At 47.0% G+C, this 18,340-nt stretch overlaps 1 protein-coding gene across 1 annotated transcript in view; it reads right to left on the reverse strand.

Annotated features, from left to right (window-relative positions):
• ETS1 (ETS proto-oncogene 1, transcription factor) overlaps nt 1-10,837 on the reverse strand; it is a 78,215-nt gene extending 67,378 nt beyond the window's left edge. Inside the window, exons 1-3 of the mRNA XM_032982267.2 lie at nt 10,731-10,837; nt 3,874-3,956; nt 1,711-1,855 (exon numbers count right to left, since the gene is read on the reverse strand). Coding sequence (XP_032838158.2) covers nt 1,711-1,855; nt 3,874-3,945 — 217 coding nt within the window. The 5' untranslated portion in view covers nt 3,946-3,956; nt 10,731-10,837. The remainder of the gene's footprint in view (nt 1-1,710; nt 1,856-3,873; nt 3,957-10,730) is intronic.
• Between the last annotated feature and the right edge of the window lie 7,503 nt (nt 10,838-18,340).

Consider the following 18,340-nt stretch of genomic DNA (forward strand, 5'->3'; position numbering starts at 1 on the left):
AAAAAAAAACACAAAGAAAACTTTCCAGGCACAGATTTGCAAAATGTTTGAGTAAATCCAAATGCTGCAAGGGCAGATTTCATCAGAGCAGAGTTGACATCATGCTGAGAGAGGTCACCCACAGGAGTTGAGCAAATAGCTGAAATAAGAATGGCTGGGAATAGGCAGCAGAGTTTAGCTCCAGCCATAGGCACAGCACTCTGCATCCATCTCCTGCTCACACACAAGTGCTCACCAAAGGAGGGAAAAAAAAAAAATTGAAATGCCTGAATATTTGCCAAGGAGAGATTTCAAACTGTACATTTGACCGCAACAGTCACTGGTTCTGCTGAACTCTTTAGCTGCAAAAAGTCTCTAAACATCAGGGCTTTCCCCCTCCCAAGGGGCCAATGTGCATAACTAACGAGCCAGGAACAAGTCACAGAAGACCAGCACATGCCATGCAAAAGCTTACGTGGGATTTAAGTGCTTCATGATAGGCTTATGTGGGACTTAAGTGAAACATAAACTTCATATTGGCCCTTTGCAAAGGTCACATTCATGCAACTTGAGCTCTTTCACTTAGTTCCTGCGGCTGTTGGCCTGTGCCACAGCGTACCTGAGCCCTCTCCTCTGTCACAGCACAACCGGGCTCTTTGCAGATGCCTCATCACCCACCCCACGGGGAGGAGGACCACCAATCCACCCCACATCCGCGCTGCCAGTTGGTTATACAAGAAGCAGCCCAAACTGCAAGCTCAGCTTGAAGATTCACGGGTTGAACAACGTACAGGGCAAGAATTAGTCACCGGCGATTTTGTAACAACTGTCAGATTACTCATGCATTAGAGAAGATGGTCATCTAGCCCAAGTCAGTGAATCGCTTTAGCTGTGCAGCACGTTGCAACCGTGCAGCCCTGACAGCGCAGCGTGACCACACATCTCCAGTTGTGGTTACCTGAAGACCATGCCACCACCCTCCCAAGGAGCAAGGAAAATGAGCTACAAGAGCAAGAGACCCAAAATTACTGCCACAGTGGAATTAAGAGCTGGGAGTCCCCGGCTCCTTTCAACCCTCCATGGAGGCCACTTTCCAAAGCCACCGGCAAGGACGTCAGTCCTGCAAACGCCATGAGAAATGCTGAAGATGCAACCGGCAGGTTGGCAGGTCCTGCTTGCCTGCGTATCCTCCCGGAGACCCCCATGTCTGTCAAGACCCCCATGTCTGTCAGGACCCCAGGGAGCAGTAACCGGGGCTGCAGTCCCTGAATGCAAGGGAGGTGCACACAGAACATCAGAGTCACCACCTGAAAGAGAAGAGGGGTTCTTCCAGCCACAGCGGGGAAGAAGCAAGCTCCCATCCTTCAGCATCACTCTGACAGCAGAGTAGTCAAACAAAGCAGTGTTAAGGTTTTTATCTGCTTTCTGGCTCCATCTCCACTGAGGGAGACCCTTGACGAACAGCAAGGCAGGTACCAACCTTCTGATGCTGTGGTACACGTCATACGGCTACATTAAGGGCAAAACACCCCAATAAATTTAAGTTAGGACTGGGGCAGAAAGCAAATATAGGAGGAAGGAGACAAGGGGGGGACATGCCAGGCAACAAACAAGAGCATGGTGAGCCTTTAAGTCTTGTCTTTTCACCTGAGCGCGCTGCCAAGCCCCACGGCACAGAGGGGGAAAGCCGCCATCCTGGTTTGCAGAGCCACCCCCAAAATGGTGTCCTACCCGTGCTGTAGTGCTCCAGGCCGGTGGGCACCTCTTGCGTGGCAGGCTCATCCCAGAGCGGGCAGCACGTCCTCGGCTGGCAGCAGGCAGACTGAAAGCCGCAGGTCACCCAGGGATCCTCGCAGGGGCCGGCGGCACCTTGCTTCTGGGAGCAGGAGAGGGAAAAGTGTCGGGGGAGCGGAACCCCAAAATGGCCGCCCTGTGCCAGCTGGCCGTGCGCCTTTCTCCCCCAGGTCAGGCCCAAAGCCCCAGGCCCGCGGGGTTTGCTCGGAAGAAAGAGTCTCGTCCAAACCCGCCTCGCTGAGGGGCGTCGTGATGAGGCCGAAAAGGCCCTTTTTTTTGAACAAATATGAGGAGAAAGATCGAAGGCTTGTAATGAGGCTGTGCTCAGCAAGATGGCAGCGAGGAGAGGGCTCTCCTCAGCGCTGCTGTGGGGAGGGCAGCCTCCATGAGAGGGAGCTTGTTTCAGCCCCACCAGCTGGAACCATTATTTTTTGGCAGCAGGAAGACGGATCGCACCCCAAAAACGTGGGGGGCCTGTGGGGGACTGGAGAGGCCATGGCCCTGGTCAGGTCGCAGCCTGGGCACCATGGGGAAGCCCAACCCCATACTGGAAGGAGCTGGGGAAAGCTGTCATATTTCTGTTCATATTCCTGTTTATACTGATATTATTTTTTATTATTATGTTTATATTTATGTTTGTTTATATATATATGTTATTTGTAGCTATATTTATGTGTCTGTGGACACAGATGTGTGTGTATCCATACATGTGTATATAGATATGCACACATGAAGGATATACACACATGTATATTTATATGAACATATGTATTATTACATATGTATTACTAAATAAACTCTATTATTATATGATTACACCTAATATATTACATATGTATTGATTATATGTGTGATATATTATATATGCTTACACATACTATATTATATATGTATTGATTATATGTGTGATATAGGCTTGTATATACCCACACATATGGAATCCAAGGCTATAACTGCCATACGCTGCATGTTTGTTTTTCTTGCATATAAAGCTATATTTATACTTTATAAAGAAAATATATGTATTATATATACAAGCATATATAGGTATATGGAAATAATCCCAGGATATAAGTATTTTATCCATACCTATTTTATACATATATATTTATAAATATGTATATATAGTCTGTGTATATATACAACTTATATACATTATTTACCATACATACATATGTGTCTATACCTATATACTAGATAATATATATACGGTACATATATGTGTATATCACTATATAAGAGGTTAACACCATATACATACATATAAATAAATTCAGGATGCTTTCATTTTTTATTATTATTTCCCTGCAGGGAAATAGTTTTGTTTCATTTCCAATCAATATTTAAAAGCTAAATGCATGCTTGGAACCATTTAAAGGAAAAACATTGAGGAGTGTGAGAAATAATTCATGCACCAGAGTGGTCTTTTCTTCCTAATTTGGTGAAAATTTTGCTTTCTAGCAAGCCTTCTGCACAGCCTGGTGTCTCAGCTCAGAGTCACAGCTTTCATCTGACCTTGTCTAGGATCTTTAACACTGGTCAGCATTCTTTGGGCAAATGTCTATTACTGTGATTTCTCTGAATAAGGGTCAAAGCCCCGCTAAAGCCGTCCCGGGGCTGCTGGCAGTTGGCACGGGCATGCCCAGGGTCACACTCTAATATATGTGATATATAGCCACCCATCAGCTGCACAGACAGAAAGGAGCTGGCTGGGAAAAGGGAGCACCAAAGTGGCCCAAAAACTCTGGCCAAGCCAAGTGAACCTTTTTGAAAGCCTGATCTGCTTTGTGCTGATCCCACTGCATTCATCAGTGAAGGTCAGCACGGGGAGCGGAGGCACCGGGACAATGGTTACCCTAACAATCCTCCTGCGAACACAAGCGCAGGAAATCCGATGCAGCGATCCTATTTCCAGTTGAGGTTTGCGAGCTCGAGAGGTTCAGATAAGCTCTGGGTAAACACTCAGCGTTCGGACACTGTTCTGAGCTATGTGAAACCTTGGAACGATTCAGCGGTGTCAGTGAATGGGCTGGCAAAATCACAGCAACCAGAGGAAACCCACTGCTAGGGACAGAAAAATAACCCAGACTCATTTCTTACCATCACTCCAGGGCGAGCCAAAGGATAAGGGGCTGTGTTGCCGATGGTTGTGTCCATATAGTAACTCATCATCTCAGAGGTGCCTGCAGAAATGGAGACGGACATTAGATGCCCTGCTGCAGAAGGCATAAAAATTGATTGCATCCACTAAATCTGTGCTTTCTCACAGCCATATAAAGCTAGGACCAGACTATCATCTTAATGAGTTTAAGCTGGTAAAGTTAAGAGGAAAAATATCTGTATTAATAGCAGATATTGTGATTAGACGTGTTGTATCAACAATGCAAACACACAGATCCGTTAGTGTAAACTGATGAGAGACTGACAATGGTGAATGAATTATCACCTGGAAGCTGATGGAGCTACTCTTGGGGAAGATGAGGTCATATTTCCTTTGCTGTAGAATAGGTGGGAAATTGTTGCCAATTTTTTTCTTTTGAGAAAAATAAATAAATAAATAAATAAAGGCACCGGTTCGCTGAGCTCAACACCTTTCCTGTAAAAGTTTTGTCAAAAACAGTTTCACAAAGAACAACACTGTTTTCAAGAGACATCTTCTGTTTTCCTGCGTTAGCTTGCGTTGCCCCTGCTAAAGCTCTCCCTTGCATTGCTGAGACGTATTTGCAGTGCACTGAATAACCATCTCAGCCCATAGGAGCTTGTCACGGTTTCACGTGTCATTCCTGGCACGGGGTGTACTCCTCTGAGCAAGTCGTCTACCAGTGCTGCTCATCATACGTGATTTTTAATCATTGATTAGCGTAGCTGAAGGTGAAGGAGCTGCACTGTCTCTGTTTTCAAATATGTAGACGTTTCTCCCCTTCTCCTTTAAATGCACGGCAGAAAATGGAAGGCCAAGGCACTTTCTGTGTTTGGGGAAATATGACTTAAAGGTGCTGGGAGAAAAGAGTAAAGGGGGAGTAGGCTGGGCTCGGAAGGGCTCACTCAGGCAGGACATGACTTGGAGCCAGGGGGGATGGCTATTTTCATCACGCTGATCCACAGCACAGCCTGCGAGACGGAAGAGCTGCCGCTGCTTTAACCTCTCTGAGGACACAGCAGCTCTGGCTCCTCTCAAACACCTCCCTTTTGATTTCTGCAGCCCTCCTGTGCTACCGACTGTAACCGCTGCAGATGGAAACACTTGCCCGAGACATCTTCTAGACAGAGCCAGCGCAACCACGGTACCTTCAGCCGCTGCTGCGCCCCCAAATAACTCGCGGAGGCACCGGGACCCACTCCCAGCCTCCCCTCCTGCCCTGCTCACGGGGCCGGGGGGGGCTCCACGGCTGCCAGGGGCCAGCCAGCCGTTAGCAAACATCCAGGCAAAGGGCAGAGCCTGCTGCAGCTGAGCCTCGCTCACCGCTTCAGCAAACCGGGACTACAGGCAGCGCCTCCCACCGCGCTCTGTGACTAATGGCCAAATGTGAAACACCTGCGTGTGTATGCGTACTAAATTATTATCATCATTTCCTGCTTGTTATTACTAACTTTTGCTCTAACACCAGTATTATTCTTTTTTTTTTTTTTTTCAAACTTCTCTTTTTAAGTCACAAAACTGAGAACTACCTACATGGAGAAAGAACAATGAGCTTATTTCTCTTTGTGCTTAGAGCAACCCAAAAAACACACATGCTGCAAGTTACTGTGGCTGAGAAGCCTTAACTAATCTCAGCATCTGTGCACACCCTGCCAGCCTGCTCGAACTAGGCGTTAAAACACATTTGCTTAAATCTCATTGCAGCTGGGTCAGCTCGCAGATGGGTAAAACAAGGAAGGTGCACGGAGCCCATTTCTGCAACTCGGATAATGAAGGGCAAGGTGCTCAGTCCCAGTCCATCACACGCCTGTCCCCTGATCCTAACCTTAAACAAGTGTAAACCATCTCACGTAAACGTGGACTGATCTCCCTCTTGCTCTGGAGTAAAGACTAATGCTGCCAAATTGTACCAAAGCAAGACAGACACTGCAAAATGGAGACAGAGAAATCTCTAGCCGGATTCACCTATTTCAATGACACACACATGTCTGAGAGTAAGGAGTTACAGCATTAAAATATCAGTTAAAAGAGCAGTCCCCATGAGCAGCTCTCTTTCCTGCTTTGCAGCTTGTGCAATAGGCAGTTGGGGTTTTTTTTGTTGATGTTTTGGGGTTTTGTTTTGTTTTGTTCTTTTTTTTTTTCTTTTGATCAAGACACCAAAGGCACACCAGTTCTCGAGAACTGCTTTCATGCCTCGCTGAATGTCATTTGCATCTTTCACAGGATGCCGTTGCCAGATGAACCTTCCAGCAAAGTTACCACACGTTGATGCTCGAAGCAGCATGTGCTTCAGTCACAGGAGAAGCACTAAACCCATCCTGACACCCAGGATTTATTGCTTCATGCAATAAAGAATATCAATAAGATTGCCAGAGCTGTAAAGCAGCACCAGCAACCTCCTCCCGAGCCCTGGACTGGAAAAGGGGAATTACCATCTCTAGACTGCAGCTCCAACAGCTTTATAGCAAGAACAGTTTGCTTTTCAGTTTCTCTTCCCCTGCAAGCTGTGCTGCTAAAAAGCACAAATGGGGGGGTGAGAAATACAGTGCAACCTCAGCAACCATTTGCACCCACACCCCTGGGTGTTCAAGGCAAGGCCAGCTAAAATACAAGTTAAAGTCAATCCCCCAACCTGATGCAGATTTCATGGGTGACAGCGGTTAAACAACAGAGACACGCGGGCTTGAGGCTGCAAAAAGGACCTGGAAGACAAGCCACGCTTGAAAAAGGCAGGTGAGCAGATTCTGTGCACAAAATAATTGGGCTCTGGAAAAAAACAGGTATGCAAGGCCAGCAACGGGAGGCAAGATGACAGCAGAAAGGGAGCTCTGGAGCGCTTTGTCCAGGCTAATTTTAACAGAACTTCCTCCACTTCCCATAGGAAACTACTTCACAGCCCAATACATCTCTCACTGTCAGCAAGTTTCCCTGATGTTTGAGCGATGTTTTTCTTCTCTTTAGCTTCCTCTAATAAGAGCCTAAATAGTTCCTTTCCTCCCCTTGGATGCCATTAGATAGCTTTAATGACCGCTCAGGAGCTTGCAGCTGAAATAAATTCAATGATAGCGCTCTTCATGGCAGGTAACTTGGCCAATATTAAGGAAATCACTGCAGATTTACACCAAGATAATCAAGATCCACAGCTTGCTGAGAGCTGTTAATAAATAGAGGGGAATCAGAGCCATTTGGTAAAATCCTTAATGACTTAACAGCTTGACTTCAGTCTTATTGTTTGCTCTTATTATTCCTGTCTTATTGTGAAAACATGTGTGGAAGAAACAGCATTTATTTTGGGACTTGATCAAGTATCAGCCAAAGCTATTAGACTCTTGGGTCATTTCTAAACTAAATTAAAATTTTAATTTCATTTCAACATCCATCCCTTCTCGTTTACAAGAGATTTTTTTTTTTTTAATGAATGACCAAGCTTAGTTTAAAAAGGGAGAAGCTGTTTGTCCTCATGATTAACACACATGCCCATGCAGAAGCTAGGAAGGAGTTAAAAATGTACATAAAACCAAAGCAAACTTTCTCTATTGGGTATATGAAGACCCTTCACAATATTCCCATATAGTGTTTTAGTATTATATTGTTTTAAGGATGGGGAAAGGGGAGTGGAGTGAGGCCACAGTGACTTTTCCCATGGCAGAGTCAAGACCAGCAGCCCCCATCTCTGTCTCCCACTTTGGTGCTCTGTGCACGGGTCTCCCCCGTCTCTTGTAAAATCCTGCAGCTCAGATTGCTCCCCAAATTTCTGAGCCGTAGGACCACACTCGGCTTCTGCCCATCCCATATCCCTCAGCCCCAGGCTGGCAACCCAGTAAAGGTGTCGCTGCAGGGTGGCACAACTGGGACATCCACAAAACATCATTTGGGTGCTTTTCTCCATCCCAATAAATCAGCACGAATCCCTTTCCATGGGGCTAAATGGGAAGCCGGGAGGATGGGGCAGCATCAGCAACTCCCATCAAAATATTTCTGACTTCAGGAATGTGAATGAAGACTTTAAAAATGAGAAGCAGCGTCTTCAACTTGACCATCCTCCATGGGCTGCTGCGCTGGCAGCTCGCTGACCCAAAGCTGCTTAGTGATAGCCATTTTATTTTTGCATCAAGTAATAATTTATCATCTTTGAGGGGGTGGGGAAAATAGCTCGTGGAAATGACATTCTTCAGCAAGGCTTTAACCCTTGAAATCCTGGCACTTTCCAGGCCGCCTGCCAATTCAGTTCTCAGGGGAAGGAGTATTTGTTGATCTGTTGGCATGTTAAAAACCTCATTCAATTCATCAAACCCTGGCACCAGCTTCAAATAAGAGAAGCATCTCTAATGCAGGGATACAAGCAGTAGAAATGAGTATGCTTCTCTCCCTGCCTATCTGCAAACCATGCTTTTTAACAGATCGGCCACCTCCTGTCCCCATTTCATATCAGGGGATCCCCCCTTTGTTACGATCCCAAAAACTCTGCGGTGCTCTCAAAGATAATACCTGATTTACCGAAGGGAAACTGGGCAGGGCAGTAAATAAGGATGCTGTGGTAAACAGGCCAATATAGCAATTGCCCTTCTGCACCCTCTGTAAATACTCCAAGAGATTAAACGGCTTGGCTAAGGTCGTCCAGGGAAAGTGAGGGCGAGAGGCCGAGGATCGGAGCCCCTGAGCCACTATCTTAACGACACGGTGGTGACTGCGGTCGGATTAGCGTTGCCGTAAGAAGGTTGTCCGCGCTGTTTCTGGGAACGGGGCAGCTCACAGGGGCAGGGGGGCTGCCTGTCAGCACATCGCTTCCTGCTTTAACGCCGTGCCCTTTCTTTTCTCAGTGGCTGTCAGATCTGAAGGAGGTATGATGGTACCTTAAGAGCCTTCCCATTTGGCTTGACAAACTCTAGCTGGGACGGATGACAGAGCTCGTGAGATAGTGCCAAGACAGTTAAGGTCTGGACCAGTCTTATATACCAACGAGCCCTTGCTCTCTGCTTGGTAGTAAACTGCTTTCTGCTTTACACTTCTCCTTTACCCTGCTCATTCGCCTACTGCTCAGCTGCTATTTTATAATTAAGCTAAACTAATGCCACCATCACGAGCACCGCCAAATCTACAGCGAGCTGACAGCACAGGTCGTGGCAGGGAGAGGGGTTGAGGTGGGATACTAAACCAGGGAGGCTGTTGCCATTAAGTCACGCTGCTCTCTCTTGGATCGTAGCAGCTACTTGCAATTGCAGGAAGATGTGAATGGGTGTGGGGGGGAGTGTTAATTAGGTCATCTGTTATTTCACTCACGAATTTCCCTTCATGAAATAATAGACAACGTCATGGGCCAGATCCTCAGCTGGGGCAAAGCAAAGGGGGAAAGAACTGGATGAGCTTCCCACTGCTCAGTGAGGGATCCCCTGTGCCAGGGAGGGATCTGGCATACATTCCCAGTCTCAGAGAGCCCCATCTGCCCTGTGGCAAAGGGATCTTGGCCAGGAATTCGCGGCCCAGCTGTAAGTCTACATTTTGCTCCAGATTCCCTGTACGACCCGCAGCAGGATGCTGAGGACCAGCCTGCCCAGATCTGATGGTGCTTTGAAAATCCCACTAAGCGCCTCCCTTCATCAGGTATCCAGAGCACTTTAGAAAGTTAGGCTACCTTTTGTTTCTCTGTGCCTCGTATAAAGAAGAAAAGTGCACTGGAGGGGTTTTCTGATTTGGGGTAGCATGTGGCAGCAGTGAAGCTGAGGACAAGGGACACACACACACACATCCCAGTGCTGGGTGCACTAAATGCACTGGGTGAGTGGTGCCATTCCCTGCTGCCCAAGGAGAAAATGCCTGGGTAGCCCAAAAAATCTGGCTTGCCAGCAAACTGTTTCCATGATAGGCAGGGGAAAGCTTAAAAAACGAGCTGAATTAGAGCCAGCACGGATAGCCTGTAAGCAGGAAACCACTCTGGACCCAGCCCACAGCCCCCAAAAGGTGTCAGTTGACAGCACAGGATGGGAAGTTAATGGTAACTGTAATACCAAATGAGTGGCCACATGCAAAGCAATGATTTAGAGACTAATGGGAAGGGGGAAGGCCTTGGCTGTGCTCTTTGGGGACTCACAATTCCCACTGGCTCTTTTTCGGCTGGGCGAGGGGTGCAGGATTGTGCCCTTCCCAAAGAATAGCAGCGACACGGCAGCACGTCCCTGTGGCCGTCACACTCGGAGCTCCAATTCCTCCCAAAAGCAAACGCTGGCACCTGTGGCACTTTCTGCCCTTTTTTGGGGGGGATGGCATTTCTATTGAAAACACGTGGAAGTGCGGCAGCAAACCCTTTACAAGCACCCCTCCACAGACAGAAATCAGCCCCAGTCTGAGGGGGTCTGCTCCTAGTCTGTCTGTCCGTGCACAGGGCTGGAGGGAGCCAAGGGAGCATCTGACCCCGGGCACTTTGCTTCTCCCCCTGTCTCACAACAAAAACAAACCAACCCCCATCCAAACCGAAATGCAACTCAAAATATAAAAGGAACTGCAAATTTAATCCACTGCAATAATGCCAAGGTGCAGCCTGCTACCGAGACGAGGAAAATAGTAATATTTTCCTAAACATACATATAAAATTTATATACTCTATATATAAAAAAGGGGTTTTTAAAGGGAAGCATCAGCTCAGGCATTTATATAAGATCCTGCGGTACTGCTAGCAAACACATGAATCAGTTACTGGGTAAAACTGGAAATGGAGAGAGTAAATTACCAGCAAAGCAAACCTTAGATGTCCTGAAAATGAACACAGGTACCTACAACCCACAAAAGAGTTTAAAGAGACTCTCTCCCCACCGCCACTTACTACTTAGCTGAAAGACCAGGGGAAAAGCTTATGTCCTCCACGGCTTCCCACACTTGTCTCCGATCTCTTTCCAACTACCTGGTGCTATCCTCTGCGCTGGAGCTGGGGAGGATGGAAATACCATAGTGTTTGCAGCAGGGCCGCCTATTCAAAGGGAGGGGGAGTGGTCAGCCCCGCATCCAGGGCGGTGGGAAAAGCCAGATCCATGCCGCTCACGCTCCGGCAGCCACCGCCAGCCAGGAAAAAGCCACCTCTGGCAGATGTCACGCCGGCGGGGAACAAAAATAAAAGTGTTGCTTGGAGGGGGTGATGGGGGGCAGCCCCCCCGCCCTGGTGCGGGGTGCTGGGCTGCAGTGGTGGCCTTTGGCTCCACGCTGCTCCTGCCTCCTGTAAAGTGATCCGAGGGCTTCGTCGGGCTTTGCAAGGGTTACTCCAGCCCCACAAAGCCCCTGTGAAGTGGAGTTTATTCTTGCAGGGTGACTGAAAAAACAAAAAACAAACAAAAAAAAAAAAGGCACACAGAGCACGACCAAGGTGAGGTTTGTCCAGCCTTGATCCCCAAACCTCAGCTCAGCTGCTGCCTCTGCCTGGAGGTGCCTAATGGCAGAAACTGCTGTTTCCTCCTAAAAAGTCCCCTGGGCACCTCTGTCTCTCCTGCTCCCCTGCTGATCCCAGCGCACTGCTGGCTCCAGAGTGCTGTGCTCTGCCTCTCTTCCCCAGCCCAGGGAAGCATCCAGCCTGGTAGCATACCCTGAACCCCCTTATCACATGCCTCTGGTACCAAGCATGCCAAAAAAAAAAAAAAAAAAAAAAAAAAAAAAAAAGAAAAGCCATCATAGCTGCTGCTTGCTTTTAAAAACATAAAATCTGAAGCAATCTCCCCTTATATAAGGCACCAGAGAGGGGAGACGCTCAGGCAGCACTGGGAGCCACTGGTTCAGCTCCCTCCTCTGATAGAGGTGGAAGGTGCCAACATGCATCACCCCAAAGACTGCTTTTAACACGGATGCCAGGGGCTCTCCGGGGAGGAGAAGGCTGCTGGGACCAGAAGCTCTTTCCCAGCTGGGCAGGAGAAGGGAGAGGGGCAGAAACACAGGTTGCAGCAGGCTGACTCCCAAAACCTCAGCGTAAATTACCCGCTCTGTTCTGGGAGAACGGGACTGGGGGGTCACCTCTCCTAACGCCTCTGCCTCCCCCTGCCCGACCCTCGCAGCCTGGCCAGGGAGTTCCAAAGCCCCAGCGCTACTCGCGGATCCTGGATGCAGGAGGACGTGCCCATCCTGCCTCTCCTGCTCTCACTCTCCAGGCAGCAAAGCTGCATTTTCCTCCAGGAGAGGGCTCCAGGCTGAAAATCCTCTCCCGCTCCAGCTCAGATCCCCATCACTTCGTCTTCGTGAACAACTGCTCCGGCTGAGCCCCTGCCAACAGCCCCAGGAGCGGAGGGAAAAGCCCAAACACCAAAGGTTACATAGGTGCTGCTCTGGGACATTTTCTCTATGGGCAAAATGGGAGGCTGGAAAAAAACTGCTGTCATTTTCCCTAGAAATTTTAATAGCAAGCTGTAATGCAGCAGCAAAAAAGAGGACACAGCCACGGGACACAGTCCTTATTGCCTCAATGCACTGTCGCCGTAATATTCTGCTTGCTAGAATATTTGCAGAAGTGGCTGGTTTTCAGGGAAGCTTGCAGCATCCTCACAATAAAAAAATGCAGCGTGTACGTCTAAGTACTGTCACTGGAAATACCAGCTGAAGCACGGGTGGGGAGAGAAATAATTCCCGGGGACAGCCTTTCCCAGTCCAAAAATGGGTATTTTGGATTTCTTCAGCTAAGTGGACATCTGTAAAGTGCAGACCAAAACTGTATTTGCTATCATGTAGATAATTTCTGCCCTGCAAAGGGCTTCTGTGGCATCTACTGCTGCCAGGTGCTTCCCAGAGAAATCAAACGTGCAAAACTAGTGTTCACAGGCGTAAAGGTCTCTCCAGTTCTTCCCCCCCCACCTCCAGTCCAGGAGATTGCTCAAATGCACAGTGACAAGTAAGAAGAAAACCCAAATATTTATGCACATAGAACTATTAACAGGTCCTTCGAGGATTTTCTCAAGCTTCTAAATGAAGAATGAATCTCTCCTTTAGCCCTTGCCCTAACTCAGAAACACGCAGCTACAGGTGACCCGAATATACCTTACCTGTTGAACTTGCAGCCGTAAGGCACGGATCACTCTTGTAGCTATTTTAACGCAGGAAATTATTTACAGGGTTCCCATCTTCTCGGGAAGGTTTCCAGCCTCCTGGGCTTTGGTACAAAGGCTCAGTCACGTCTGAGCGCCAAAGGAGTGGAACGTATCCAGCAATCAATTTTTATCTGGGCAACTCTTCCCAAGGCTGCAGGATAACCTCGCTGGCAGCTGCAGACAAGATGTCTTTCCCTGGGCTGGCTGCTCTGCTCTGCAGCAGACAGTTCTTCCGATGATACAGTAATCTATATATTAATAGCCTCTGTATTATGGCTGTCCAATCGACTGTGTGTCTGCAAAATGGAGAGGCTTCTGGTTTCGGCTGTTTCTTACGAGGCAGCACAACGTCTGCTGCGTGCAGATCGCTTCGCTCGGCTTGCACGCGGTCGCCTGGTTTCGGGGTCACTGCTGTCACATCAGTCACCTAAGCCAGTTGCTTCAGCCCGCAGCGAAAAGTTGGGTTAAATTTCGGGTAGCTCGTGGAATTTATCATAGAGCCATTGTGCATCGAGAAGTACTTTCCTTTCCAGATGGTTTGGATTTTCTTTGTACTCGTAAAAAAATAAAATGATTCCTTAATGTTTAACTTAAGTAGTTATTAATGTTTTTACCAAATCTGAGATGTCTTGTGGATGTTTCACGGGTTGCACACTGGCAGGCTGCTTAAATTCAGGGGCACACGGGCACACAGGCTCCTTCTGGAAGGTGACATAGGTGTCAGTAGAAACAGCCCCTTTCCCAATAACCTAAGAAATCCTCATCACCATTTTGCAGCTAGAGGAATGGAGCTAGAGGAAAATGAGAGCAGGTTCACTGTGAAGGTGGCTACGATGGGAGAGGGTCACGGTTTTCATCCTGGAGCTGGGGAGTGAACATGGTTCACCTGGGCAAAATTAATCACAGCTCTGAGTTTCACTGACTGTTACCCACCGCAGTTCACCCCCTTGCAGCCCCCGGATCACTTTCCAGGGAAAGATCCTACAGATTTGTGGTCAGGCTTGAGGATCATAAGGCACTAAGGGTGAGAAGCAGCATGTAATAAGCTTCCACTTCCCTTTATGGATCTATAAGTATCATCATTTCCATATTACGCTGGAAAAAGAGTGCAGGAACTGATAAAATTACCTTGAGCACCCGAATCTGTCTGCTTTTAGGTGGTGTTACATGCTGACCTCAGTACACAGGAGCAAAGAAAGGAGATCTTGATTAGGAAGGTTACCTTCCCAGCCTCTCTTTGCCCTGGGAGAAGGCGATACAGACAGATCAAGGAGCTGCCTGTCCTTGTAAATATAGTGGCAGGTTCGCCCAGGCTGCAGCAGCATTCCCTCCTGCCCCTCCTCAAACTCAAGGCAATGACACGCAGCCTGTGCCCCAGATGCTTCAGCAGTGGTCCACCAAGAGCTGTGCACATCTGGTCTCCAGGTGCTGAGGCTGCCTGGCCTCAAGAACAAACTGGAGGCACCACCAGAGCTCATCCCTTCTGGCCAGCGGGCTGGGGATGAACACCCCATTAATTGCCTCCTTGTATGGAGCCCAAGGATGCTGCATGACCTTTACAAGTTGGGGGAAATATTTGTGCTCAAAAGCAAGAGAATAGGGGTTTTCTATCCTTGGGTCAGAGAGAAGCTCAAATCCCCCTTCTTGGATACAATGTAATGGATACAGGATATGCATTAAAAGAGAAGCAATGTAGAGAGAAGAGAAAGAGAGAAAGAGAGGAGAAGAGAAAGAAGAGAGAGAAGAGAAGACGAGAAGAGAAGAGAAGAGAAGAGAAGAGAAGAGAAGAGAAGAGAAGAGAAGAGAAGAGAAGAGAAGAGAAGAAGAGAAGAGAAGAGAAGAGAAGAGAAGAGAAGAGAAGAGAAGAGAAGAGAAGAGAAGAGAAGAGAAGAGAAGAGAAGAGAAGAGAAGAGAAGAGAAGAGAAGAGAAGAGAAGAGAAGAGAAGAGAAGAGAAGAGAAGAGAAGAGAAGAGAAGAGAAGAGAAGAGAAGAGAAGAGAAGAGAAGAGAAGAGAAGAGAAGAGAAGAGAAGAGAAGAGAAGAGAAGAGAAGAGAAAGAGAAGAGAAGAGAAGAGAAGAGAAGAGAAGAGAAGAGAAGAGAAGAGAAGAGAAGAGAAGAGAAGAGAAGAGAAGAGAAGAGAAGAGAAGAGAAGAGAAGAGAAGAGAAGAGAAGAGAAGAGAAGAGAAGAGAAGAGAAGAGAAGAGAAGAGAAGAGAAGAGAAGAGAAGAGAAGAGAAGAGAAGAGAAGAGAAGAGAAGAGAAGAGAAGAGAAGAGAAGAGAAGAGAAGAGAAGAGAAGAGAAGAGAAGAGAAGAGAAGAGAAGAGATAGAAGCATCCTGAATGTTTAAAACTGGCCCACACGTGACTTTTGTGAGGCTATACTAAGTTAGAAGCTGCTACAGTTAAATCTTCTTCATATGGATTGAGTGAATTGCTATAAACTTGCTCATACGTGGTTTATCTCACTTCTACAAGGGATACGAGAACTGTGAAGGAATGGGCTTTAAATAATGTTGGCGTCTGAAGATGTTAGACTGGTTTGGGTGTGATACAATGTGCAGAAAAATTCCTTCCTTCAACTCTGAGTTTTCATTTTTAGTCTACACACATGACTATAAATACGTATACGTGTATATATATGATAAAACCTAAAATAACACCAAGTCCCATCCATATTTTCATGCTGGAAGAGGAAGTGAGAAATTACCACTCAGCTCTAACTCTGATGTTAAGCAACATCTCTAAGGAAGTTCTAGCCATACCATTGCCAGTCTGAGCCCTTAAGATTCAAATTTGTGATTTTTGCCTAGTAAGCACAAAAAAAATAATCACTTTTCTAAAAGCTAGCATAAATATTATCATTCTAATCTCCTTTGTGTAGGTGCCTGCTCCACTCACACCACTGACAACACAGGGGAAGGATGCACAGGAACTCCTGAAATCTGTAAAAAAAAAAAGAAAATCATTTATAATTTATGAAAATTTTAACAGAAAAATCAGTCATCATTTACCATTTCTCTCATTTCAAGAAAAATCAGGCCTGTTGGTTGGAAGGGGGATCTTTTATTAGACTATCTGATAAACTCAGAAAAAAAGACAGATAGGATTTCATCACATATACCCTCTTCAAATCTGTAAATTAAAATCCTCATCCAAAATCTTTCAATCTAAGACTATAAAGCCAGATTTCAGAAGTGCTCTTTTCCCAGGCAAGCATATAAATAAAGATCAGATTCACAAAAATGCTATCAACTAACAATTCCTGCTCGAACACATCTGGCCAGATTTTGAAATGAATTCAGCAGCCACTTAATCACTTGCTCTTTATTACTTAACTTACTATTAGCACGTGGGTAAAAAAAAGAGGGATATTTTTATTTTCTTTTATCTGTTAAAATACTCCCTGCATCTTGCTGTAGTGAAATTCAAAATGTTGATAAAAATCCTGACATTTTAAGAAAGTCAACTGCTTCTCAAGCCAGTGTAAAAATACAGAAAATTAATTGAGATCATTGAACTGCTTCCCTTTGCATCTTCTTTAAAAAAAAATAAGATTAGCACCGCTGTGAAAATGTCATATAAAACCCATTCTGGAAGTAATAAGCAGCTTATTATGGTTAAACGATGATGATAATGAATGGGAAGCTGTAACCATCATTACTGCTGTTGCTGTTGTTTGAGGACACCAGCCGAAATCTGAAAGCTGGGTCCCCTTGTGCTGCTTGCTCTCTTTAAATATTGGGTTTTGTCGTGTAGGTGACCTTGCTTGGAGAGCTGGGTGCGGTGGCTTCCGTGCCCTGGGCTTGGAAGACCTCCCCCCTGGCGCGCAGTGCCTCCAAAAACGTTGGGGAACAGCAAAAAAACTCCTGCTCTGCCCCTAAGGACTGTCAGCGGGGCCGAAGCCGGCGTTTGGAGAATGGGCTGCAAAGAAGGAGCCCAGGTTTTCCGCTTGGCTCCACTCAAGGTGGTCCTGCAGACCTCGGGAGGTGCGGAGGGACACCTCGGTGCCGAGCACAGCATCTCAGCTGCCTCCATAAATCAGCTCGTGGTCCCCGGGCGTGATCCCAGGCCTGGAGAAAAGAGCGGTTAGCTTTCCAGCACCATCATTCCATGACTCATCACTTGACTCCGACCCAACGCAGCACACCCTTTGAAGTCGCTGGGCTTCTCCTTTCATGGCTCGCATCTTTTCCGTGTCAGAATTGCCACTGTGCTGGGGGTGAGGGGGAGACAGAACTGGAATAACGTGAGAATTAAGAGATACCACTGCGTTTGGGTTATACAGCTGATAAACCCGGGAAACATTCATTTTCTTGAGGCTTTTTTTGCAATATCAAACGGACCTTTTTGTTCTCCATTAGCTGACAGACCCACAACAGAGGACAACAAGGGTTTGATGGTTTTTACAATAATCTCAGGAGGTCCGAGCTGAAACCTGTGTCCTCCCGGGTACCACTGTCCAGCCAGAAACATGAGTTATGTGCTCAGCAAAGAAACTATTCCTATCCTGTGTTTCTGTATGAGAAACTGTAGGGCAGGGAAGCTGTGTGATGTGCCCAGCAGCTGAACATAGTCTGGAGACATTTCAGTCCACTGCTCTAATTGCACGCCTAATCCAATGAGAAAATGTACGTGTCCTACAAAATACTTTTTGTTACGAGAGTGAGCAGGAGGGGGAAAAAAATACGGTAGCAGAAATGTGAGGCTTGGTTTTGTGGAAGTGAGTTATTAACATGTCCTTTACCTCTCTGTTTATTTTCCACATGGTTCCAGGTCAAGGAAAGTTTGTCTGTGACAAAGATTAGGCTTTCAGAACAGCTGTGTCTTTTCATATTTAATTCCTGAGCTCTACCGAGCACATTTGGACAGATTCTCTTTTGTATCCTCTGTTGATTATCGGGGGAGCTCAAACGGGATAACAGGACACAGGTGACATCCCCCGAGAGGTGTGATGTTCCCCTCCGTGAAGGATGCCAAGAGCTCCAGGAGGAAAAAAAAAAAAAAAAAAGGAAAAACAACGCTTGTACCGGCAGGCTTAATACACGCTGTCACCATGACTGCCTGGTGATGGAGGGGTTATTTATGGCCAGGCTGGGGATCGCAGTGCTGGGTCCCACATGTGAAGTGAAAGTGGAAGTGTGTGGGTGGGAGGGGAAGCAGCAGCATCTCATTTATCAGCACTCCCAGGGCCGAGCAGGTTTCCACCCGGACCCAGGCTGCGTTAAGGAACTCTTCGTGTCTCCCGAGGCGTTTCCTCAGCACATGCAGCAATCTGTGACCCCAAGAGCATGACTGTGCCCCAGCATCCATCCTCCGAGGATGGTTGAGGCAGGCACACCTACCCGAGAGAGGGGGGACCCTCGCCGGTGTCCTAC

This window comes from Tyto alba, unplaced genomic scaffold, assembly GCF_018691265.1.
Source record: "Tyto alba isolate M040663 unplaced genomic scaffold, T.alba_DEE_v4.0 Super-Scaffold_32, whole genome shotgun sequence".
Taxonomy (NCBI): domain Eukaryota; kingdom Metazoa; phylum Chordata; class Aves; order Strigiformes; family Tytonidae; genus Tyto; species Tyto alba.